The 26,899-nt window shown below is 42.7% G+C and overlaps 5 protein-coding genes across 6 annotated transcripts; all 5 read right to left on the reverse strand.

The window, feature by feature from the left end:
- Positions 1-20: 20 nt before the first annotated feature.
- On the reverse strand, positions 21-1,686 carry LOC117457737 (claudin-4-like). Its single transcript, XM_034097956.2, has one exon. It carries the CDS (start codon positions 1,549-1,551, stop codon positions 880-882), a length of 672 nt encoding a protein of 223 aa, XP_033953847.1. The 5' UTR covers positions 1,552-1,686; the 3' UTR covers positions 21-879.
- A 3,632-nt stretch (positions 1,687-5,318) lies between these two features.
- On the reverse strand, positions 5,319-26,394 carry LOC117457092 (claudin-4-like). Of its 2 annotated transcripts, none has more exons than XM_034096968.2 (2): positions 26,307-26,394; positions 5,319-6,143 (listed from the first exon to the last, which is right to left on the reverse strand). In XM_034096968.2, exon 2 carries the CDS (start codon positions 6,116-6,118, stop codon positions 5,483-5,485), a length of 636 nt encoding a protein of 211 aa, XP_033952859.1. In that variant the 5' UTR covers positions 6,119-6,143; positions 26,307-26,394; the 3' UTR covers positions 5,319-5,482. The 2 variants fall into 2 exon arrangements, with proteins under 2 accessions (XP_033952859.1, XP_033952858.1); XM_034096967.2 differs by lacking the exon at positions 26,307-26,394 and adding an exon at positions 7,801-7,858.
- LOC117457093 (claudin-4-like) lies at positions 8,022-13,934 on the reverse strand. Its single transcript, XM_034096969.2, has 2 exons — positions 13,395-13,934; positions 8,022-8,905 (listed from the first exon to the last, which is right to left on the reverse strand). Exons 1-2 carry the CDS (start codon positions 13,868-13,870, stop codon positions 8,233-8,235), a joined length of 1,149 nt encoding a protein of 382 aa, XP_033952860.2. The 5' UTR covers positions 13,871-13,934; the 3' UTR covers positions 8,022-8,232.
- On the reverse strand, positions 15,234-26,395 carry LOC117457094 (claudin-like protein ZF-A89). The gene is made up of 3 exons (XM_034096970.2): positions 26,307-26,395; positions 20,406-21,008; positions 15,234-16,119 (listed from the first exon to the last, which is right to left on the reverse strand). Exons 2-3 carry the CDS (start codon positions 20,879-20,881, stop codon positions 15,366-15,368), a joined length of 1,230 nt encoding a protein of 409 aa, XP_033952861.2. The 5' UTR covers positions 20,882-21,008; positions 26,307-26,395; the 3' UTR covers positions 15,234-15,365.
- Positions 22,639-23,638, reverse strand: LOC117457096 (claudin-4-like). Its single transcript, XM_034096972.2, has one exon. The coding sequence runs from the start codon at positions 23,569-23,571 to the stop codon at positions 22,948-22,950; it is 624 nt and encodes a 207-aa protein (XP_033952863.1). The 5' UTR covers positions 23,572-23,638; the 3' UTR covers positions 22,639-22,947.
- Positions 26,396-26,899: the final 504 nt, after the last annotated feature.

Here is a 26,899-nt window from a genome sequence, read left to right on the forward strand (position 1 = left end):
AAAAAAGGACAGAAAATAAGAGTTGTCCTCCTTATGAAGAAGAGCTACATGATACAGGTATTATCTTGAATATTGTATTCTGATGTATATGCATTATGCAGTGTTCCTAAAAGGCTACCGTACTTCTTTTGTAAATATAGCTTAAAAGGAGTATTTTGACACATGTAAATGTGTATTTTTCCTACCAAGTCATAAACACGGCTTAGAAACTGCAGAAATATGAAAGCAAATAAAAGTTTCATTCTTCTTGATACTCAAGTCCATATGAGCATTTGAAGTGAAGTTAACTTAGTTCAGAGAACAGAATCAGAAATGTAGCTTCCCCGATAAAACAAAACAGCAATTGTGTCATCAGTCATTAAAAAGCAAAAATGTGCAAAGACAATTGGTCAGGTTCCGTCTTTCTATTTTAAAATACAAATACTCAAAATAGACATCTATGTTGTGTTTAAATTGGCTCATCCCTTTTGATCCTTAAGTGTTCGGATGAGTTACAGTCACTGACATGACATTAGAAGAACTCCTGTAAACAAAGATGTGAGTCACGTGCAAAGCTTTACTCCAGTGTCCTTTGTGCAGAAGAATTCATCTCAGGTGTAAACATGCCACTGAAACCAGCTGATGTAGTGATAATGTCTTTAGTTTTAGTATCAATATTCACTCACATTTAAGACATTATTAGTGATCAGAGGGCTGCATGTCTTGATGTCAGTTTGGTAATGGCATTATTAAATCTCTACACAGTGCTAGCTTCAATAGAAATACAAAACAGGATGCAAATTAAAAACACTAACAATAAAACATGACACAACATGCCCCGTCCCCCGTCCCCCCCAGTTACTTCACATGTTGATGGTTTTCCAGTTACATCCAGTCCCCTCAAATGGGCCCTGCTTGGCGCTCATACTGGCTCTGAGTGAACGCAGTCCTGTGGATGCGGCTCAGCGGGTGGGCGGCCTCCTCCTCTGGACTGGAGGGTCCGCCCCCTGCAGGCAGCTGCACCGGACCCCCTGTGCGGCACCTGGTGGTGAGAAACACACCCCCCGCCAGCATCAGAGCAAAGGAGATCCACCCGAGGTAGAGCGCAGGCCCCCAGGCTCTCCTCAGCAGGGCGGCCCCCTCCAGTGGCTGACTGGTGTGATGGCACGTCCATGCAATGGGAACCAGCAGCAGGATCCCAGACAAAACAAAGAGCGCTCCAGAAAACACTTTGACCTGTCCCCTCAGGGGGAACCACACCGCCCCCACCCCCCCTATCACCACAGCAAAAGCCCCGGCACCGACAGCCGCCATGATGAGGGCTCTCCACATGCGGAAGCTTCCTGAGAGAGACATGAGAGACTGGTAGAAGGAGCAGTGCAGGCTTCCATCGTGGGCCAGGTCCCAGTGATCCCATTCCAGCCACACCCCGTCCCAGTAGGCTGGCAGCGTGGCCGTGGTGTTGTCCATGGTGCCGCTCACCGTCCACAGGGCCAGGCAGCGGGTCAGGATGGCACACAGCCACCCGGTGAATGCCACGCCGAGGGCAGCGTGCTCCAGCTGCCGCTCCATGACTGCAGGCCCGGCCGTCTAACCAGAAACAGCTGACTGCAGGGCGCGGTGTGTGTGTGTGTGTGTGTGTGTGTGTGTGTGTGTGTGTGTGTGTGTGTGTGTGTGTGTGTGTGTGTGTGTGTGTGTGTGTGTGTGTGTGTGTGTGTGTGTGTGTGTGTGTGTGTGTGTGTGTGTGTGTGTGTGTGTGTGTGTGTGTGTGTGTGTGTGTGTGTGTGTGTGTGTGTGTGTTCAGAACGGGGAAACCAGTTCTATGGCATGTCTGAAGAGAAGGCACGGCCTTGCTGCTGCAGCTGGGTGGAGGAGGTGGAGCCGGCCAGATGCCTCTGTTTGCTCTGCCATGGTTTCAAAACAATCCCTTCCTCCCAGTGTGTGCGGGGAGGAAACAAAGGTCCCCTGTGCGCTCATTTTCAGACGCTGTGTCTTGTTCTGAGAGGGAACTCGATTTAAAGAGCACAAGTTGTGAATGTGATTGGCTCTGTTGCTCTCACGTGTAGGGGCAGTGGAGCTCCTGGGGTTGGGGGGTGGGGAAAAGACACCTAATAAAAGTGTATCTCTACAGAACACTGATTCAACTACCACATGTTTACTCCAGAGTTTATTTGAATTCTACGATGTAAACAAGAGGCAAGGCAAGTTTATTTATATAGCACTTTTCAACACAAGGCAATTCAAAGTGCTTTACAAAAAATAAAGACATTAAGCATTAAAAAAGAAAAGCTAATAAAATAAACATTAAAAGAAAAAGTACATGGATAAAAGTTACAGTGCAGTTTAAGATGTGAATAGTTCAATTAAAAGCAGCGACAAAGAGAAAAGTCTTCTTGCTGGATTTAAAAGTAGTCAGAGTTGCAGCGGACCTGCAGGTTTCTGGGAGTTGGTTCCAGATGTTTGGAGCATAATAACTGAACGCTGCTTCTCCATGTTTAGTTCTGACTCTGGGGACAGAAAGCTGACCAGTCCCTGAAGACCTGAGAGATCTGGATGGTTCATCATTTAGCAGGAGGTCAGAAATGTATTTTGGGCCTAAACCATTCAGTGCTTTATAAACCAGCAGCAGTATTTTTGCAATGCAAACATTGTCATTGTCATGTGTCATTCATTAACATACTATTATGTATAGCAAATCATTTATTCATGGTCCTTTTATATATTTCATGTTTTCTTTTTCAATATACTATATTAAAAAACTACTGTCAATTGCATTATATCCAACAGCTCAGTACATGTATCCTTAAAGGTCCAATGAGAAGGATCTAGGGGGACTTATTGGCAGCAATTGAATATTAATAACCATGTTTTCATCAACATGAATGACCTGAAACTACATATCATTTAGTCTCTGTTAGCTTAGTGTGTCTCACTGTTCTGAGTTTCTATCGTTCTATGGTTGAATGTTATTGTAAGTAACTTTTTATAAAGGTGTTAGCTAAAAGGAATGTAATGTCCCATATATAAAGACGACAGTTCGGCTCTGTGACTACGTTAGCTCAGCTGCCATCATAGCCGTTAAACAACAATGCCCCTCCCCCATTCCTCATCTTTTGTTTATACAGAACATCAAAGCAGTGCAGCAGCCCCCCCCCTTGGACATGCTGTTTGCACAGGCCTAGAGCTTTCTGCATGTGCATGGCCACTGTAGTTCTCGCGGCTTTCACACCAGCGCTTTTCAGTTTCTAGCTCCGAGCGGGAGCTTTTCTGGTTCAGCTCCAGTTTCCCTTTTCAGCTCCCGCTCTGTGCACACCGCCCACTGGCGCCCCAGAGCTGCCCTTGCTGCGTCATGACGTCACCGTTTACATCGCTGATTTGCCCCCCAACGGCAGCTCACAACAACAACTGCGTCGGGTCGATGATCGTGTTGCTTTTAATCACACGAAGCCAGAATAAATTGAATAACGACTTCTCCAACCTTATACTTTTCTCCAGAGTGCCGTGGTTCATTGTTTATTAATGTGTTTCTGCAGCATTTACCGACCGCTGCAGTGCTGCTCTTCCACGGGAGTTTATTCTCCCGTTAGCTCCCGGTTAGCTCACACTGCAGAGCTGGCTGCTCTTCCACGGGAGTTTATTCTCCCGTTAGCTCCCGGTTAGCTCACACTGCAGCGGCCGCTCTAAAGTATTCACTGTCCGACTCACACAAGCAGCTGATGCATATCCCCAGTTCCCTTAGCCTAAGTGAATGTGTGTCAGTCTGAATTGACACTGTTTGGTATCACAACGCTGTTATGAAAGTTTCTCTGGTATAAAACGGGTGATGTTGGCATAGCAACCGAAGCTAAACTGACTACTTGCATCCGATAGCTGCAATAATACAAAACAACACGTCTGCCTCTCTCCACAATGATCGATAACAGTGAACGGATGGTCAAAGTAAGGCACAAATAAACAGAATCACACGAAGCCTGGTTAGTGCTGCCTGACTTTATAAAGTGTGTTTATAGGCACTACTGCTTGTAGGCAGGCATAACAGTCGACCCATGTTCAGGGGAGGTGGGTTTAGTTTCCTGCACGCCTCGACGTAAGAGAGACGTAAGCGACGTCGCCTCTTAGCTCCAAAGCTCTTGCCTCTGGACCGACAATTTTTTGGAGCTGGAAATGAAGCGGATTCCGGAGCTAAGAGCCGGCGCAGCTCCGGTGTGAACTGGAAAACCCGGCGCTTTTCAGGCTCTAGATCCGAGCCGGAGCTGAAAAGGCGCTGGTGTGAAAGGGGCATGACCCACTTGAGAAGGAAGGGGTTATTTGATGGATGTCTTGCTTTTCTCAAACATAATTGTCCTTTTTTGAACCCTTTATTACTTTCAGGCCTTTTGCCACAGGGGGTAACAAAGGCAGGACCCACATGCAGTATAACACAGGGAGGCAGGTGTAACAACAGACAAGCTTTATTAAATAAGAAGCTGGTACAAAATAAACACAACAACTGGAGAAGCAGACATGGTCGAACAAAAACTAGCAACAATCGGAAGACTTTGAGGACACAGGAGGGCAGACAAGGGAAAGCAAGAACAGGCAGACAAGAGATTAGGAACCCAACCAAGGGGACGATGACCAGCCGGCAATGGACATAAAGGAAGACAAGACTAAATACTGTACACACAAGACTATTCAATACACAGCTGGGGAGGCCAAACAGGAACACAATCAGACAATCAGGGGAACACTAAAATACAGGAAGTGTAACCAGACAAGACACGAAGAGGGAACACGCTTCAGAATCAAACGAGAAGCTGTCAACACACAAACTAAGTTCATGGCACATTTTTCCTTTTATTGTTATTTTGTTCTATTTGTGTTGTGTATGTATCAAATGTTCTACGCCACCTTGTTTTAAAGACTTATTGTTGGGTATTTCTCTGTTGTTCTTATCATTGTATGTTTTTGAACCAATGACAACAAAGAATGGAATGGGAGGGGTTAGAGCAGGGGTATCAAACTCAAGGCCTGCGGGCCAAGTCCGGCCCCAACTCCATTTGATGTGACCCGCAAGAGCTGGCAAAGAATATAATACGTATATTATACGGCGACATGCCTCTTTACAGAAGCATGTTGCCCATAAACTACATGTCCCACAATGCATCTCATGTTGTGACATGCGCAATGAAGAGACTTGCAATTATTTGCCCAAGACTTCTGCTTTCAGACGTTGTTAATTATGAAGTTATTACCCTATCCGATAATAATCCAATGCAGAGGCAATAATGTAATATAATACATTATTTTATATATATTAAATATTTATATATGTATATTTATATAGTCTTAAAGTTACAACCGGCCCTTTGAGTGCAACCATAATGCTGATGTGGCCTGCGATGAAATTGAGTTTGAGACCCCTGGGTTGGAGGAATGTAGGGGTTTCAGTTGCAATCTGCCGTCTTATGGCACTGAACCCCACACTGGTTCTTTAGGTGGTGCCATGTGTTCAGGCCTCAGGTCAAACGTAGTTCTTGAAGGCATAGCTGCTGTGTGTGGGTTTCCTGGCCAGTGTGTACCCACTGGAGGGAAACCTGCCTCTCTGTGGGGGGCAGCTGGTGCACAGAATGCCCCCCCCGCAGAATAGCAGCCCAGATGACACAAACCCAATATAAATGGCTGCCCCCAGCTCCCTCTTCAGCACCTCAGGGACGCGTGGGTTGTGGAAGTCTCTGATGATGGAGTTGGCCGACCAGGAAACAGCGACTATGGTGGTGAGGGCCGCCAGGCAGAAGATGGCCCCGGAGCCCAGCACCACCCGGGCCTTGAACCTCGGGTGGCTCAGGCAGTTGGTGCAGCGTGCCCCCAGGAGGAAGATGAGGAACCCCAGACACCCGAGCACCAGGCTGATGCAGATGAGGCCGCGGGCCGCCTGCAGGTCGGGGGCTAGGTCCAGCAGGGCGTCGTACAGCTTACACTGCATCTGGCCTGTGTACTCACTCACACAGGTCATCCACAGACCCTCCCAGAACACCTGCATGACCACCAGGTGGGTGCCGATGAACGCCGTCACCTTCCACATGGGCAGGGCACAGATCAGGATGGTCCCAGCCATGCCCATCATGGACAGGCTGATGCCCAGCTCCTGCACAGCCATGGGACACTGTGCAGCCGCGCACTGCCTGGAAACATGGAGGAGGGGGAGGGTAAAAAACATGGAGGTTTTTATTCAGAATGGGCATCTGAGAGATTCAAGTTCAATCAATCTACAATGTGTTACTCAGTATCATGCAAACATTGATGTATCCCCATACAGACACGTGTGCATACTTATTGGTATTTGAGATTCATTTAAAATGAAATGCTGCTGGATGGAATAAAGAGATCTGTTGAGATTCAAAGTCATTTGGTTTGGGATGTTTTTCAGTCATCAACCTGTTTTCTGCATCATGTCGACATAATGTTCATGTATTGTTTTCATTTCAACGTTCAACTAAAGATTCAAAGATGTAACAACTCAAATGCTTTATTTTCATTTACAGCGTAGTTATGGCAATGAAAACAACAATTCAATATACATTATACCTAAAAAACATTAAGACATAAAGAGTTATACAAATAGTGCAAGAAGGGAATGATGCATGTTACCCAAAGTAAAATGCCCCCTCTCCCCTCCCCCCCAAAAAGCTACATGTAGAATAAGATCAAATAAATTCAGAATGTAAAATTAAACAGTGTACAGTGGAATAAAACACTGCATATAGTAAATCAAATAGACTTTAAACAGATGTCTGTGTTCTAAGCATAGGTCAATACTTATATAAAGTAATATGATGATTAATAAGAAATGCAGACGGACACAAGTTACAAAGTGTCACTGTGCAGATCAACCCTGTTCACTGTTATGAGATGTGACGCTGCGAGATGTTTAACCGGAAAGCGGAAGTTGTTTTCTGTCGCTGACGTCAAGAGATACCATTTGAGAGAATGTCTAGGCATGGCGGCAAATGGCCACTAGGTTGCAGTGTGCCAAAAGAGACACACAATGAGAACGCACGGGGGCAAACACTGCTGATGACTGAAGAATCTGGGTTTTAATAACAGAGAAGTGTTACAAAAATAAAACTGAAAAGGACAGAAAAGAACAAGGAATAATTTGAATCATCCATTTTTTCCTGAAGGTTTTTGGTGTTGCAGAGTTACTGTTTGTTATCTGACAGAAATCTCTCTTAGACTCAATAGTATATTTTAGATTTAAAAAACAATATCATTCTTTTGTCGGAAGGTTTCATGACCAAGGCGAAAAAAGCACAGACAAACATACATTCCTTTAGTCAAATGTGTGTATTGTCTGAATAAAGAAGGCACTTCCTGGATAACATGTAAGGGCAAACTACTTCCAGATTCAAGCCCAAATACCGCATTTCTGCAGATATGACTGTTACATTAAATCCAGAGGCCTTTTCACTTATCTTTAAGATACTGGTTAAAAGTACGAGTAGCCTATAGACCTTATTGATACTCATAAACATCTACCTTTATTCCCTTGTTAGAATAAAGAAAGTATCTGTGGAGCGTGAGCATGAAAGTAAACCCTGAGAAAACAGAAACACAGAGTGGAGAAAGTTTTCATTTTGAATATTTGAAGCTCCTCGACCCATCCTGCGACAGTTTGACCCTCCATTTTGTTCACTGGCCTGCAGTCTGACAACATGACGAAACTAAACAATCCCATCATCTTGTGGGAATGTGAACTAACAACATCGACACTTCAAAGCATCTTTTAAATCCAATTCAACTCATATATTTGAGATTTTCAGGTCAAAATGTACCACTAACCAAAACGTAGACATGTGTGTCCTTAGATAGATAGAGTCGCCATTTTGTTCCCTGGTTAGTCATCTCTGGTAAGAACCTGTCAAACAGGTTCTCTCAGTGTTTGCTTTAAATAACCACGGTGCCATTATCAAATGTACACAAACAAGAAGCAGGAGAGGGAGGAGTTACAATAGAAGGTCATTTATTACAAATACTGATGGACTAAAAAGCTGCACAGTGCATTTACAATTAAAAAAAAAATTCAACTGATACCATGTAAAAGTTCACAAAGAAGAGTACCAACAACATTCAAAGCAATGTGACACAGAGCGTCTTCATACATACAAAGTGTGACTATCTTATTAAAACAAAGTGCATGTTTCCTTCATTGTGGGTTGTCTGTGTCCTTTGTACAGATTTTTCTCAAAAAGGTTAACTTTTCCTCAACAACTCTCAAATATACGTCTTGTTTGGTGTGTAAGATCCGAGTGAATCCACTTTGCTATCACCAGGCTTGTTGAGGAGGTACTTCACCGAGGGGGTCTCATCCTCTTTGGGGGGACAGCTGGAACACAGAAGCGCTCCTCCCAAAACCAGCAGCGCCCCGGCCCCCCAACCGATGTACAGAGAGGCCCCGAGCTCTCTCTTCTGGGCGTCGATCAGCACCGGGTTGTAGAAGTCCCTGATGATGATGCTGGCGGTCCAGGACACGGGGATAAGGCAGAGCAGTCCACTGATGATCAGCAGCACGCCAGCCGCCACAGTGGCCCTCGCCTTGGCCCGGTCGTTAGGAATGAAGTTGGTGCACTTTCCTCCAGCGAACGCTATGAAGATCCCTGCGAGCCCTGTGACGATGGAGACCACCACCAGGGCCCGGGCCCCCTGCAGGTCAGTCCCCAGGGCCAGCATGGAGTCGTACACCTTGCACTGCATCTGGCCCGTGCTCTGGACCACGCAGCTCATCCAGATGCCCTCCCACATGGTCTGTGATGTCACTATGTTACTGCCAATGAAGGCCGTGACCCGCCACATGGGTGCGCCGCAGATAATGATGACCCCGATCCAGCCCAAAAGGGCCAAGGCACATCCCGCCATCTGCATCCCCATGGAAGCCATCGTGTTCTCTCTCCGAGCGTCTCTGAGAGAGTGCGAGGAGCTGATGGGGTGTTTATGTTCGTCTGAAGCAGCATGAGAACAAAGAATGCGAGGTGTGAAAGAAATGCAATTGAGAACCCATGAAGGGCCTGCCAGAGAATACCAGCTGTGCAGGATTCTTTGTGCGTCGGGACAATACAGATTTAGGTTTCTGGATACAGATGAGGATTGTGTTTCACATGGTTTTGTTTATTCTCTGAACAAGGAAATGATGCATGTGTGAATGCATCGGCTTTAGAGCGTATTAATTGAAAAGCGAGGTACTTTGAAGACTTTGAGTCTTTGAAGGACAGAGTGTAACAGTATTGTTTATATAAGGGTTAAATGAAATTAAGTCTGTCAACTGTGAGATATATATTAATCCACACTGTAAGTTATTGTCAATTTCTATGTGTGTATGATACAAACAAGGAGATTGAAATGCCGTTAATCAGCATCTCAAAGGATAGAAATATATACATATATATATATATCCCTACACACATGTACACACACTTTTATATATATATATATATATATATACACATACTCATACATAGACACATAATATACATACACACACATTAAGAGGTGTACATAAAACGAAGGCACAGCAGTACAAAATGACAGTCTACACACAACTTTGGAAAGACGAAATAATTATTAAGATATTTTACTCCTAACTTTGAGAGGAAACATTTTAAACTGAAATATTATTACGCATAGATGTTTATATAGGGTTCTGTCTGTTCATTCATAACACCATTACATAGGCAATTATTCAATTTCCCCACCAATTTTAGCTTAGTTTAACTGTCAACCTTACTCTGATTTGATTTTGTGTACTTTTAATCATCAAGCTATACTGTCTAACAGTCGTATCATCAATCATCATCAGTGCCTACAACAATAATATACATAAAAAACTTTTAAAAGTAACGTTTATAAGCAGGTATACTCTACTTATAGTCATACGTTGTACAGATTGTGAAGTCCCCTGAGTCACATTTTCTATTTCTATTTTCTAAGACTACAATGCATTTGTTCCATTGTGTTGTCTGACATCAGTGAGCCAGGCACACGGTCTGTAACCGGTTCAGTCAGATTCTGTCAGAGGACCGGTAAGGAATGTGAAACCAGGTCCTACAGGGTGTGTTCCCCGCAGCGAAACGCTGCAGAATATAATAGACATTCCCTCTCTGCTCCATAGCTTCTCTTAATAACTGGGCTTGAAATCCCACTGGACACTTTACATTCATATTCTATTTAATATTGAATAATCCATTCTTGCACAATAATATCCTGCATTATTTGTTACTGGAAATGTGTATTTCTACATGTACATTTTCCATATGTATATATATATATATTTAAATGTATTTTGTATCTCTTAACTTTTTAACTTTTTAATGCTATTTTATTCCTATTTCTGAAATATATTGGACTGTTTATTTCTGTCTTAATTTCTCTTATGTACATTGCCTTGTGTTTTTATGCTGCTGCAACGCAAACATTTCCCATTGTGAGCGGCTCCCATTCTTTGTGAACTCCTCAAACTGTAAACACATTGTTTGTAACTGCTTTTCTGAATGACACATGGTATTTCTGATCTAACACTCAATAAGCAGAAAGACACAATTAGTCTGGGGATTTTATGTTACAGTATGTTACAAATAACTGTTCAAAAATACATTTTGTGGAGCCTTGGTTTGAAGGGTTAAGTGGTTAAAAAGGCGATTTGCGTAGTTGGAAAATGTAGTCCATTTACCATGTACATTACATGCTGGGTGTTTCATGCCATTCATGATACAGGGTTATGGTTTTGTTTAATTTAGGCACAGATATATCAACCTAAATAATATAACTGCTTATCTAAGGTAGGGGAACCTTTTTTGTTGCAGTCCCAACATTAACTAATACTAACCAGTTTTATACGGTTATGTAATTACCTTTTGAACATAAACTGTTGGTTAAAATGATAAATTAACAGTGCTTTCCCTAAAGAATGTATATAAAAAGTGGGCATAGCCACCATTGCACTTGAGTTTGATATTGTGACCGTCGCCATCTTGTTTCTTTTGGGACCAGAAGACAAGGGGGTGGAGCTAAGCACTAAACCACACCAGACAAGACATTTTCTAAATGTTACAGTTGACCTTACTAAACTACAAAAACTATGTGAACAGGAAGACAAAAACATGGACAACACCCAAACACGACAACACCGTGGTGGTGACCTGTCAATCACAAGTTAGCCCCGCCCTACATGTCGCTTCACTGCTATTTTACTCTACATTGGACCAGAATTTAGATTATAAACTAGTGAGCGGGACCATAAAGTAATTAGGAACATTTGAACTGAGGTAATAAATAAAGTGAGAATAAGGATAATTTTCTCACTGGCTTCTATCAAATCTGACTTGGCTTCACTTCTCAGGCCCAGAGGTTGCCCCTGGGTTTCCCCTGTTAATGTCACGTCATTTCCTCTATAGCTGCAAATTGACAAGTCACAATTACAACCGATACTCAAGCACTCAGTCACAGGAACAGAAACTCATATGGATTTGGGGCTTTTGCTAAAAGGACTAATAGTCTCATTTGGAAAGTTATACTTTTTCTCTTTAAAACTCACATTGGATTTTAAATTAGAACCATAACTATGAGGATGACATGCTGTATTTCCTTTGGTTCATTAAGGGTGTTATATTAAATATACTGTTTAGAACCCATACCCCTGAATACAACTGCATTCAATGTGTAGAAGTTTGGTTATTTTCTATTATCTACTTTGAATCATTGCGATAAAACCATATCAATACAAATATTGTAAATGTTTCTGACAGTGGTACAACTGTTGCTCCAGAATCTTGATCTCAATCCCCTGAAATGATCTTACTTCTTTGTGGCCTTTCTGATATGATTTACATTTGTGTAAAACATAATGTTACTTATTAATAAGAGTCTGGTATTAAACCTCTGTGCCATTGTTAGTTATTGTGTTTTTATTAAACGTTTCAAAATAAATGTTGAGTCTACATGTTTGTCCGAAAACCTTTAAGCACGCTAATGAGCCACACGTGTATTCATTATGAACAATGGCATTATTGATCAGTTTGAGTCAATCCCACAATTGATTTCCTGCTGTTTTACTACAACACCAAATGGGTAAGTATTGACTAGGAAAATAGTCGCCTATAAATGCCGAATTTGTTTTAATGTTGCTTCTAACTACAGTGGAAGCTGAATGCATTTTTTGGCACACCTTCTTCCGAACGATAAGTGATTAAAATCTCCAGCAACACTGCAGTAAAACACGAGCAACTGTATTGTATAAAAACTACAGTTCCCAGTGAGTAAATCATTTAGGCTCTATTGTAATTCAAGTCTAGTGGAAACGTGTGACCCAGATTTAAAAATACATCAGTTACAATGAGCATGGGCGTACGTGCCAGATACCAGACAATATATTAAGAATGCACTTAATGTTAGTTAAGTCTTTTTATGGGATTCTTTTACTATAAACATGTAGGATGGCAGCAGAGGCCTTCACACGAAGTCATGGTTGAACACAAAGCCGGTGCCCTGCTGGTGTTGTGAGTGTTTGGCTTTGATTGATTGACTGTTGAAACAAACACGCTAGTCTGTTCTGCCGGTCCAACAATGTAAAGCCTGTTGAACTGGTTTAGCGCCTGCAGGAAGATTTCAGACACACTGCAGAATGTTTTTGAATACACATTGTTGTGACACACTCTCCGGCTCCATCATACACACTGTAAACATATTCTAAACCATGAACATTTTGAGAACAGAAAACTTTCAAATGAAAAAAGGCACCCAAAATAATTTCATTTAAGCAAACGTTTTATTAAAAATCTGTGATTTTGGTAAACAAAAACAGTATTGGATAATGTATTTGCCAATAATCTATGTCAAATATTTTATATGGTACATTCACAAAATATCAAGGGTACTGTACAATTTTCCCAGCTTGTGTTGACCCTTAACATCATTCGAGCACAGCTTGGATACATTCAGAACAAATGGAAAAGTTGAAAAGTCGTATATAGCTTTCATTCAGTCCAGTTATTATGCTGCCACAGAAATAGTTTCACAACTCTCTTTGTATTGTGTTCCCTTTAAAAAAAAAAGAAACACTCTTTCTTGCCTCCACCAAAGAAATCTGAATTTCTCACGAAGTCAGTTCTCACTGTGCCACTTCAAAAGAAGCAAGACACAACGTTTGGTGCTATCAGAAACTCACAATGAAGGAGGATTACACAAAAAAGTAAATTACTTAGAAGTCTTTTTCAGGAGAACGCTGCACTCAGACGTAGGCACGACTGGTGGCATTTGACCTGGCGCCGGAGTACTTGATGGGATATTCCGGGTTCTCTTTGGGGGGGCAGGAGCTGCAGAGGAGGGCACCGCCAAGGAGGAGAAGCCCAGCTGTGCCCCAGCCGATGTAGAGCGCAGCCCCCAGCTCTCTCCTCTGGGCGTTGGTCATGAGAGGGTTGTAGAAATCCCTGATGATGGTGTTGGCAGACCAGCAGATGGGGACGAGGATGAGAACACCGGCACAGATGAAGATGATCCCAGCAGCAATGGCCACCTTGGCTTTGGAAGTTTCATCCTCAACAAAGTTGGTGCATTTGCCTCCAACAACGCCCAAGATGACTCCGAAGGCAGAGACGATGATGGCGATGACCACGAGAGCTCGGGCGGCCTGGAGGTCCTGGGGCAGAGCCAGCAGGGAGTCGTAGATCTTGCACTGCATCTGACCGGTACTCTGCGTCACACAGTTCATCCATAAACCCTCCCAGATGACCTGCGCCGTCACAATGTTGGCTCCGATGAAGGCCGTGACCTTCCACATGGGCAGAGCGCACACAATGATGGTCCCCACGAAGCCGATGATGCCCAGGGCAAAGCCCAGCATCTGTCGTCCCATTGACACCATGATCAGGTCTTGATCGAGTCACTTGAACAGAAGCGTTGTAGTTTTCAGGAGCAGGTAAGTTCAGTTCAAGATGTAAAGCCGAATAAAGACGGCTGAACCTTTCCTTGCTTTATAAGCTCGTCCTTGTTGAAGGTGGAGTCAGAATGTCCTTCCTTCTGACCTGAAACCAGTGTGCAGTGATTTACCCACCCAACCAGATTCTTCACATTATCCAGACAGGGACCCGGGAGTAGTTTCGACGAGATGAACATCAGCCTCATACGACTATATAAATGAGGCAGCAAAGAGCAATACATTCCGGAACAGCGGCCAGCCTTTGATTGGGTACGTTACCGGAAGATCAGGTCCAGTCACTTGATTCACATTTAAATAAACCCTATATGGGAGGGAGTATCACCGGATGTCCAATGTTAACGGAAGGAACCTCCATTTATGTTTTTTATTATTCATGACCTCTAATTAGTCATCATCTCATGAGATTAAACTTTATATTTTTTAGGAATTGATTTCGTTTGCATGTTGATCAAAGACACAGTTGATTGCATCAGTCAGGACAAAGAAATCTTTCCTTTTGTATTGTGATTTTATTTATACGTGTATTTTGTGTCTTTGTTTATTTCAAGGGTAGTATTCTGATGTTGTATCAATGAGAGTGAAGTGAAGTTGCAAAGGGATTCAAATTCAATAAAAAAGGTTGTTTTAGGACTCTTCTACCCAAAGATGGAACTGTGTTAAAAGATATCTGGATGTCTCGCTGGTTGAGAGGGTTGTTGAAACTGAACCGAACTTTCGATGAACACTATGGAGAAGGTCCCTGTGTATCTGATCCTGCTGTGCCAAAGATGTCACTGTGTAAAATGCTTTCATTAGTAATTATTTGATTTTACTTTATTTGTATTTCCCAGTTTTTATTTATATTATTTATTTAATTATTTCAATTTATACTGGATTTGCTTTATTTAATTATGTACTATACTTTGCTTTGTCATGTAACCCTCTGTCATTTGAATGAACACGACCTATGTCAGGATATGTCTTGTCTTGTTAAAATGAAAATAAACAGTTAAAATCCGTTGCTATAGATTTGAAGAGGGACATTTAATTTATAATTGTGGTCTCCCAGTCACCCATACACAGAAGGCCTCTGACCTTATCAAATTAGATAATATTCATAAAATTGCTTTAAAATAATAAAAAGGTGTTGTTATAATGACTCCACAAACAGATCATTGAATATATCAAAACATTTTATTAAAAATCATTGAAATACTGAAAGAATAAGTGGCATTTACAGAAAACAAACATTACAAATCATCACTATGTACAAAATGTGCTTTTAATGACAAGAACATAAATACAGCATCAGCAGGGACTTCCTTATGAACATTCATGTTGACACAGTATTTCTCTTATATCAAGACTTCATGAACGAGGAACATTTCTACGTTTCTGAAGTCAGATGTCTCAGTCTTTATCCAGTTTCTGTTCTTTCATTTCAGAGGTATTGTCTAGCAGAGTATGCGGTTGGAGCTCCATAGGGTTTGGTCGGTGCGTACGACCCGGGGGCCGTGTAGGGCTGGCTGGAGGAGGGGGCATACACAGGACCATAGTTTGCTGGGCCTGCATAAGGGTACACTTGTGCCGGTGGGTAGCCCGGGTATCCATACATGGGATTCTGTGGAGGGCAGGAAGTGGTTAGAATGATCCCTCCGAGCAGAAGAAGTGCAGCAGCGGCCCACCCGATGTAGATGGAGGCTCCAAGCTCCCTCTTCTGGGTCTCGATGGTCAAGACGCTCTGAAAGTCTGTGATGGTGATGGCTGCCGACCAACAGACGGGAATCAGGACCAGGACGGCGGACACGATGAAGAGACAGCCGCTAATGATCACCACCTTGGCCTGGGACGAATCTTTGTCCAGGCAGCCAGTGCACTTAGCTCCAACGAAGGTGATGATGAAGCCGATGAAGCCCACGAGGAGGGAGATGATGACCAGGGCCCGGGCGGCCTGCAGGTCTTTGGAGAGCCTCATCACCGAGTCGTTCAGCTTGCACTGCATCTGCCCGGTACTCTGCATCACACAGTTCATCCACAGGCCGTCCCAGATGGTCTGCCCCGTCACGATGTTGGCTCCGATGAAGGAGGTCACTCTCCACATGGGGATCCCACACGTTACTGCTACCAAAATAAGGCCTACGAAGCTGATGATCTGACCCGCAATTTCCTTGCCAATCCTGCCCATAGTGAAAAGGCTAGTGAGACAGCATACAGCTCTGGTCCTTTTCCCGAGTGACACAACGCTCTCGCTTGTTGTTTGTCAGAGAATGCGCTGGAGGAGGGCTCTCGTCACCAGGTGAGTTCTTCTGGTCAATCAAGATTCCTCTTCCTAGAGCTAGAGGAGTGGCACCCTTTGTTTCAAACGGTGCTAGCTGTTGTAGTTTGAAAAACACACTTTCATATGCAAATTCCACTGCCGTAAACACGGTGTTATAGGATGCACTTACAGCCACTTAGACTTCAGAGGTCCTGAAACCAGTTCACTAAAGGACGGCCTCCGAAGACAACGATGAACCCCCACACACAACTGATAAGACAGCAACTAAGAGACATTATCTCTTCAATTTAAAGGTCATGTGATCAGTTTTACTTAAATATGGAAGGCAAAACACTTCTTAAAGACTTTTACACAATTCTGTTGAGACAATGTTAGGAACAAGGAGGGAAGGACATTGTGAGCTGCTCTTTATACCTTCTACAAATTGCTTTTACAAGATGGGTTGAGTTTGAATCACTTTAGCCATCAACCACAGTATCACAGAGCCCGAGCAGGAACACAGAGTTCTTCAGAAGCCAGTATCACACCGAAAACAATTCTGCTCCCAAATCAACTAAAAGAATAATAAAAGCAAGGCGTCTTTGCTTGTAATAACTTAAATACATCTTCCAATAGAATAAGTGAAAATGGGGTTCCTTGAAATGAGATGGGATATTTAGAGGAATAAGATAAGATCTGGTAATTACCTGGGAACACTTATATCGGACTGTGTTGACCAGGATCAGGAACTGTTGTGTTACAAAATAACAAAGTCTTCTGTTTTCTGATGTTGGTGATTTTCCATAAAAATGTATTTTCTCATATCAAGTTATATTTATTTCTTGAAACAAGAAAGCAGCTTCAAAACCTTGTGAGACGTCACATATCTGAGACATGTTTCATCTCAGATACAAAAATATGTTTTCAAGAGTATTTGACTTAAAAAGATACTTAAGATGCATCGTCTAAATACAATACCCTATATCCAGAGGTGGGAGAAGTACTTAGATTGTGTACTTGAGAAAACTTGAAGTGTAGGAAATACTCTGTTACAGTAAAAGTCCTGCAATCAAAATGTTACTCAAGTAAAAGTACTAAAGTATCAGCATCAAAATATAACAAAAATACCAAAAGTAAAAGTAGTCATTGTGCAGATTGGTCCATTTCAGAATAATATATATGATATGTTTTATAATGATTGATCATGAAAGTGTTCTCAAAGCTGGTGAAGGTGCAGCTAGTCTGAATGGCTTTGTAGACTGCAGGGTAGCTTGTGAATTTACTCCAGGTGGAACTAAAGTCTGATTCAACACTTGGTTAGATTTCACATCATTCATCCACATCTGTGAAGTAACTAAAGGTATTAATGTAGTGGAGTAAAAGTACACAATTTATCCTGAATTATAATGGGGTAGAAGTACAAAGTATCATAAAATGGAAATATTCAAGTACAAGTACCTCAAAATTGCTATTAAGTATAGTTGAGTAAATGTACTTAGTTACTTCACACCTCTGCCTATATCTCACTGCATCGTAACTTCTTAAGTTATTATGTCTTCAGTTGTAAAGACTTATTCTGACTAGACCTTTTTCACATGCTTGATGCACAGACCAACATGATATATATTTGAGTTGTACAGACAGCATCAGTTGCTTGTATGTCTGATATATGATATATGGCAGTCCCTGAGGAGGAGGGATCCGTTTCAGATAACGATCACTTGATGGAGTGATGAGTCACAGGAAGCGAGCACTGTCAGCTGATACAATCACTTTACTTTGAAAAAAACACATCCCATGACAGATACTCTAAACAAACTGACGACACTCTCACACCTCTCCTGTCGGGTGAAACTGCACACTGGCTGTTTGTGTTGCTGTACTTTTCAGAACGCCGCTGCTCGAGTCCTCACTGACACTAAGGAAGTGGATCACATCACTCCTGTTCTGAAGTCTTTACACTGGCTTCCTGTGTGTCAAAGAATATATTTCTAAATACTGCTGCTGGTTTATAAAGCACTGAATGGTTTAGGCCCAAAATACATTTCTGACCTCCTGCTAAATGATGAACCATCCAGATCTCTCAGGTCTTCAGGGACTGGTCAGCTTTCTGTCCCCAGAGTCAGAACTAAACATGGAGAAGCAGCGTTCAGTTATTATGCTCCAAATATCTGGAACAAACTCCCAGAAACCTGCAGGTCCGCTGCAACTCTGACTACTTTTAAATCCAGGCTGAAGACTTTTCTTTTTGTCGCTTCTTTTAATTGAAACTGAGCCGTTGTGTTCATCAGTAAAGTGGAACTTCTGTGTGAACTATTCATATCGTAATGCAATGTAACTTTTTATTCATGTACTTTTTATTTTAATGTTTCTTTTATTATCTTTTACTATTTTTAAATGCCTTTGTCTGAATGTCTTTCATTTTTGTAAAGCACCTTGAATTGCCTTGTGTTGAAAGGTGCTATATAAATAAACGTGCCTTGCTTTGCCTTGATGTGTGCAGCAACACTTCATATTACATTTGGATAACACACACTTCACAGGCTTGGCTACGATGCTACGATGCAACCATCAACGCATCCAAGAGTAAACAAAACTCACAAATGGTGTCAATTTACTGTGAGTGTAAACTCACTTCTGAATAAACCTACTTTACCTTGTACTTTTTGTAATGATTGTGAGTTTCTTTCTAACCCGTATTGTCTGAAAACACATAATAGATTGGACTGATGCTTATACTGACTGGTCTGAATGTATATCTGTCTGTGGAAATCTCCTTTTCCTTTTGTCAATTATTCCAAAACAACAAAAACATAAATGGCTTCATATGGTGATTTGTCTTTGTTGTCTACAGAAACTCCGACTCAGCAGTTCCTCCTTGTGGTCACTCACTGTGCGTCTCCTGAATTGCATTGCTCCATAACCATTTCCTCAGCCTACTGGGACGTTGATTTGATTACCTCTTCCTTTTCCTCTCATCTCTATAATACAACTAAATGCTTGAGTGTGTCCGAAGTAAACAGTAATCATACAGTGAGTATAGAGTTTATTTACAGAACATTACAAGATTCAGAAACACAGAAATAGAGATCTACAATACTCAGCAGTGTGAAAATGAAATAAAAATGCATAAATGTTCCTACAGTGTTTACGTGTTACTGACATCCCTGCGTTATCAAGACAGGCAGGCGAATCAATACAGACCCTGCTTAAGAAAAAGGAAGCTCTACTTCTTCTTCCTATATCTGTTCAGATGTTACCATTTAATAGATTAAAGATGATTGCACTTTTAATTCACTATTAATACAATCTGACTAAATATTTACACAGATTTGATGGAATCGGAATTCATATTTTACTTATCGACCTGCCACAATACATTGTGGATTAACATCTTTAAAGGTTCTTTCATATTATTTGGTCTTGTTTTGTTGTTTTAATAGACAGCATTTTGGTCGAATAAATCATGATCCCTCGTTATAGGAAAGCGCTTGGCTCACATTCAAGATGGCTGCCTTCCATCTCCTCGGTGTGACAGAGAAGCCCAGGGCCCCGTTGGCACAACTCCCTGTGAGGAAGTCATTGTTAATGTTGTTACACTTGCTTGTCTAGACAAAATGTCCGCCCAGAGGAAGGTCACTTTGACACTAGCCACAAACACAACTCAGGATTCAGCTCGAGCTGTATCGATGCTATACTTACAATACGGTGAATACATGTTTTACTTTGAGCAAACTATGAATACATTTTTCTGGTGAACAGAAAAATGCTTCAGTCTTGTGATTTAAGGGGTTAGATTGAGGCACTTATTTAGTTTACCACTCCATTCTATAATTAAATATGGAGTTTAACTCAAGATCAAATGAAAGGTCTTGAACATGTTGTGATTTAATGTTCTGTTGAATGTCTGTTTGTTTCTTAACATCTGTCCTTGTTGATGTTGTAAATGGAGCTAATGTGATGCAAGAAAGACATCAGACGTGACCTGACAGTAAAGCATCATCCTATCGTATTCTGTGTTTCATTTCCTGTGACCCGACAGTCCGTGTAGGAAGGACTAACCCTCAGACGTATTCTCTGGATGTGCTGGTGCTCTTCACTGGGGTGAATCTTTGTTGGTAGCGAGGGTGTTCTTGTTTGGGGGGGCAGTTCCAACAAAGCAGGCCCCCTCCAATCAGCAGCAGTGAAGCAGCCGCCCAGCCGATATACAGCGCCGCTCCCAACTCGTACCTCTGGGACTCGATCAGCAGCGGGTTGTAGAAGTTGGTGATGATGGTGTGGGCGGACCAGGACACGGGGATGATGACGAGAAACCCCGACACGATGAACAGAGCTCCAGCCAGGATGCAAGCCTTGGATTTGGATCGCTCCTCCTCGATGCAGTTGGTGCACTTCCCCCCGGCGATGGACAGGATCACCCCGAAGACCCCGGTCAGGATGGAGATGATGATCATGGCGCGGGCCGCCTGCAGGTCCTGGGGCAGGGCCAGCATGGAGTCGTACACCTTGCACTGCATCTGGCCCGTGCTCTGCACCACGCAGTTCATCCACATGCCCTGCCACACCGTCTGAGCCGTGATGATGTTGGCACCCACGAAAGCAGTGACCTTCCACATGGGCATGGCACACACCACGATCACCATGAACCAGCCAATCAGGGCCATGGATATACCGATCATCTGAATCCCCTGAGAAACCATGTTGCCGGCTCTGATCCTCACACGATAAAATCCAAAAAGGAAGACAGGTGGAGTGATGTGAGCTTGTATTTATAGGTTGTTGTGTGAGAAGAAGGGACACACACATGAGGGTATGAGTCCTGGGCTCCTATTGGGTAGAAGGAGTTTACACACAAACAAAGATTCAGTGACCTTTAATAGTGCTGACCTGCTCAAACCATACGTTCAAGGTCAGATACAAACAGAAGAAAACTTGTTGTCAACTCTTTATTTTCCAAATAACTGGGATTTCAAAGTAAAACATTTGGCCAGGTACATTTACAAATTAATTTCAAATTTAAATTATAAATCTTCTATGACGATTCAATTCAATTCAATTCAAAACCTTTATTTATCAGGTAAAATCCCATTGAGATCATTGATCTCTTTCTAAAGGGAGACCTGCAGCAGTAGGTTCCACAAGAAGACATGAAAACATAAACAACAGAACAACAAAAGGACATCATACAGCAACATGTACAGGGATTACAATTTACATATCTAACCACATGTACAGGTACCAACAGCATCTGAGTGAGTAGCATCCAACCAAGCTTTAAAAACATGTGGTGGTACCAGCTTGGTAATGTTCCATTCTTTCTGCAGACGGTTCCATGTTAGTGGAGCTGCACCTCTAAAAGCTTTCTTCCCTAAGACAGTCCTAGCACTTGGCACATTTAATAAAACCACAGCATGCGATCTCAGGCAACAAGTACTTTAAATTCGCAGAGATGATAATATAACACATATATATATATAACATAGAAGTAAGTAACCCTCTTTTCCCAGAGATTGTTGAATAACTGGGTGTGTTGACACACATGTAGTTATGATCTAACTTGAACACCTGCCGTATTATGGATGAAAGTTTCAGGTCTGTAAGAATATATACAGGATGTGTTATTCTGTTTACAGCAAGGGGCAGTGTTGGACAGGTAAGGATTTAGATATTGGGCAATGGAAGTTTCCTGTGTAAAAACATTCATTTCATTAATTGTGAGGTCGATACAAATATAAGGTTCATATTTTAACACATTGCTGATGCTATTGCTAAACTAAAGAACATTGTGTTGCTTGTTACTTAAATGTTTGTGTCTCATAGATCTAAGAATTACACTTTTCAGGCTGTAAAAGAGTCTTTGTGGACTTTTAGAGAAAAGCTAATAATGTTCTAGCGTTTAAGAGACTTATTCAAACATTGACAGTTTGTTCCCCCATTCACTCTGAGGTAAACTTATTGTCTTTTACACATATTTGGTCACAGTTGCTCAATCATTATTTCTTGGATATCGTATGTGATAAATAAGTGCACAGTATTGAATAAGATCCACTGTGAAAAGGACATGTTTTTATTGTCGATGTCACAAACAGAGACACATCAGATTGTTAAAACTTTTATCTTGCCCTTAATAAATGCATTCAGTTATTTTTTATTATAAATAAATTATTAAAATAATCTCTGGTCTAGGTATATTCACACTTAGGAACACTGTGTGGGAATTAGGAGTCATTTATGATATATTTTTGTAATCTTGATAGTATGTATAATTCTGTCCTACATTAATAAAACATGTCGCCTTGTTTTAGTTATAAATGACTCAGCAGGTAGAGCAGAGTCCTCATCTCTCATGGCACATGTTTAGCTTGATGAAGGTGCTTTAATGGAATGTTACAAAAAAAGAAAGAACAACCACAACAAGATAATTCAATGTTGATACAAAAAAATCTTTATTTACAGTTTCAGACATTCACATATTGTATAATACACATTTTGAAATGCAATAATATGTAAAAAAAAAAACAGATTGATCAAGTTTAAATGTTATCCAATTTCTCTATGTATATTTCCCACCCTGGGATTATGTTTGGGTGTGGTCCACATCGCCCACTGAAGTGCTGTATCTCAACATGAAAGTAACAACTAAACAGTGAGCCCTATAGAAATCACCGTGGAATTCAAATCCTACTCATTGTGGCAACATGAATCTCAGGCGCCACAGAGCATTCGACCCAAGTCTTTGTTCAGTCCTATCATTCTGTTTCTCTCCTCAGACGTAGTCCTTGGGTGCGTTTGAACGGGGAGCAGAGTACTTTGCAGAGTATGTATCCTTGGGAGGGCAGTTGGCACAGAGGAGAGCCCCACCCACGATGAGAAGGCCTGCGGACGCCCAGCCGATGAAGAGTGCAGCTCCTATCTCCCTTTTCTGAGAGGCCATGGCGAGGGGGTCATAGAAATTCTGTATGATGGTGTTGGCCGTCCAGCACACCGGGATGAGGCACATGACCCCAGTGATGATGAACATCACCCCGGATGCCACGCCAATCTTAGTTTTGGTGCTCTCGTCCTCCACGCAGTTGGTGCATTTCCCCCCAGCGATGGCGAGGAGGAGGCCGAAGACGCCGACCACGATGGCGAGGATCATGAGGGCGCGGGCTGCCTGCAGGTCTGAGGACAGGGCCAGCATGGAGTCGTACACCTTGCACTGCATCTGACCCGTACTCTGCACCACGCAGGTCATCCAGATGCCCTCCCAGGTGGTCTGAGCCGTCACGATGTTCTGGCCGATGAAGGCTGTCACTTTCCACTGAGGAAGGGCGCAGACCACAATGCACCCAATCCATCCAATAATGCAGAGGGCAGTGCCCAGCATCTGCACACCTGCTGACACCATGTCTCTTAAAAAGTTTCCTGCAGTCGTCCAAAGAAAAAAGGTCCAAAGGTTTTTCTGTCTTGCTTGAGAGAGATCCCAAAGAGTAAATGTTTGGGTAGGGTTGGAGCGGGTCTTTTATACACTTAACCCGGGAGGGGCTTGACACACACGCTTTGTCAGCAGTGACGTGAGGACTACCCCCCCACCCCCAGCCGTGGGCATGTGTCCTCATGTCAGTAATTGTCTATGTCAGGTTATCGCCGCAGGTGGAACGCGTGTGACTCACAGGTTTTGGTTTAGCAGACAAAAAAAGGACCAGCCACACCTTCAATCTGCCATGAAAGCTTAATGCTGTTTTTCTCTTTACAGGCTCTCTGTTATGGATGGAGGTAACAGAAACTGAAAACAACAAATAGGCTGTTTTAAGAATGGCTTTTTTTAAGTTCACCCTGGTAGTTCTTGAAATGTATCCTTGATCCATTAAAACAATTTTAAAGCACGATTAAAAGCAAAACAATCTCCAGTTAGTCCTATTCAGGCTGTATATCCTCTGTCATCATCCTGTTGGACCTGTCTGCTGCATTCAACACGGTGAACCATCAGATCCTCCTTCGCACTCTCCAAGAACTTGGAGTTTCAGGCTCTGCACTTTCCCTCCTCACCTCATACCTCAAAGACCGTACCTACAGGGTTACTTGGAGAGGGTCCGAGTCCGACCCTTGTCAATTAACTACAGGGGTCCCTCAGGGCTCTGTTCTTGGTCCCCTCCTCTTCTCCCTGTACACAAACTCGCTCGGATCAGTCATTAGCCCGCATGGTTTTCATACCACTGCTACGCTGACGACACCCAATTAATTCTGTCCTTTCCCCGCTCAGAGACCCAGGTCGTCGCACGCATCTCTGCTTGTCTAGCTGACATCTCTCAGTGGATGTCCGCTCATCACCTCAAGCTCAACCTTGACAAGACTGAAGTGCTTTTCCTTCCGGGAAAAGATTGTCCCACTCTTGACCTGACAATCAACATCGGCACCTCTGTTGTTTCCCCGACTCAGACTGCAAGGAATCTGGGTGTGACCGATAACAACCTGTCCTTCACTGCAAACATCGCTGCTACAACCCGCTGCTGCAGATACACGCTTTACAACATCAGGAGGATACGTCCCCAGCTGACCCAGAAAGCGACGCAGGTTCTGGTCCAGGCTCTCGTCATCTCACGCCTAGACTACTGCAACTCTCTCCTGGCTGGTCTACCTGCATGTGCCATCCGACCTCTGCAGCTCATTCAGAATGCAGCGGCTCGTCTGGTCTTCAACCTTCCTAAATTTTCCAACACCACGCCGCTCCTCCACTCCCTCCACTGGCTTCCGGTAACTGCTAGAATCCACTTCAAGACACTGGTACTTGCGTACCATGCTGCGAATGGATCTGGCCCTTCCTACATCCAGGACATGGTTAAACTGTACACCCCAGCGCGTGCTCTACGCTCTGCATCAGCCAAACGGCTCGCTGCACCCTCGCTGCGAGGGGGACCCAAGTTCCCATCAGCAAAAACACATGGGTTTGCTATCCTGGCTCCAAGATGGTGGAATGAGCTCCCCATTGACATCAGGACAGCAGAAAGCTTACACACCTTCCGGCGCAGACTGAAAACTCATCTCTTTCGACTCCACTTCGAGCGATAGAATTACTAACAAAGAACTGCTAACAGAGCACTTATATACTAATAAAGGACTGGCTTCTCTATAGCCAGTTGAGTAGCACTTGAAATACTTGGCTCTATGAAACCTGATGTACTTTATGATTCTGTTTTCTTCAAGGTTGTGTCTTCCTGGTCGAATGCACTTATTGTAAGTCGCTTTGGACAAAAGCGTCAGCTAAATGCAATGTAATGTAATGTAATGTATATGAGCACATAATTAAAAGTAAGTATAACAAATTAATCTACAACAAATGACACGGCTAAGATTTCCCCAGAGTTTCACGGTTTTATCAAACATTTACTTTTTGTTTGCAAAGGAGTTAATGTTTGCTTTCAAACCTCTGATGTCAAGACAGTGACGGAGTAATATCTTTCATCTCCATTTCCCAATCAAGGGTGGAACACACACACACAAAACACACACACACACACACACACACACACACACACACACACACACACACACACACACACACACACACACACACACACACACACACACACACACACACACACACACACACACACACACACACACACACACACACACAGCAGTTGTGCAGTTGGCCAATCGTACAGACTGAAATGATATGAGTGGAAATGTATGTCTGAGTGAAGGTACGTGCATAAAACTACTCACTTCACCATATCTTAGTCTGAGAATAGAATGCTAGGTACACAATATTTAAAATTAGATTAGTTGAACCCAAATCCATGACCTTCACTGCAACTATTTTGTTGCTTTTTACCTTCATGAACAGGAACAAATCATATTGTCAAAAAGATGGTATACCTTGTCCTGAATAAATGACTTACTTTGATAAGCTTTAATCTACAGAACGCATTTAGTCCCACTACCCAGAACCCTGTTCATTGAAAAAATGTAACATTCAAGTACATCTGAACTGAGCACACTGGTGAACACAGGCGCAAAGCCAATGGACACACCCAGGAAAATATTCAAAAACTAGATTTTGTGCAAATATAATGACCCCTATTTGTCCAGTCTCAAAGAAATAACTTATATGAGCGTGCATGAACAGGAGATGAATCTGACCTTCAGTGATGTCAGTCCTTGCAGGTTGAGGGTTGCAATCTTCTCCTGGAAGTGGTCTTTGGAGAGAGATGTGCACTCTGCAGTCCGGGGGTCCCGCTCGGTTTATCGATAGTTTTCCGCAGCAGTGAGGGAGAGGAAGATGTTGGGGAAATGGCAAACACTACGCCAAGTGATTCCTATTGACACACTGTTGCAAAAAGAGGGAATAGTGAGAGGGGGCAAGAGAGGTAGAGAGGGAATCAGATTGTTTCAGAAATGAATGGAGGCAGTGTTTAAGGGCCAAAACTGCCGTTAGGACTATAATGCCTCTATTTGATCCAAGGTAGGATGATTAAAGCCTCTTTGGCCTGGCTATGGAGATTGGGTTCCACACTCAGGGAGGCAGGGTGGAATTTCAACTAAGAATCTGAGGAGAGATGGTTTCAGGGGGGATTAGTCCTGATGTGCAGGGAGCCCACAAACACACGTCACATGTTTTTAAAAGATGCACATATTAATACGATAGTAAAATGTTGTGCTACATTTATGAAGGTGTGTGTTTTTGAAAGGGCGTGACTTATGTAAGTATTTCAGAGCTGATACATTTTTCCAAT

Source organism: Pseudochaenichthys georgianus, chromosome 13 (genome assembly GCF_902827115.2).
Source record: "Pseudochaenichthys georgianus chromosome 13, fPseGeo1.2, whole genome shotgun sequence".
Taxonomy (NCBI): Eukaryota; Metazoa; Chordata; class Actinopteri; order Perciformes; family Channichthyidae; genus Pseudochaenichthys; species Pseudochaenichthys georgianus.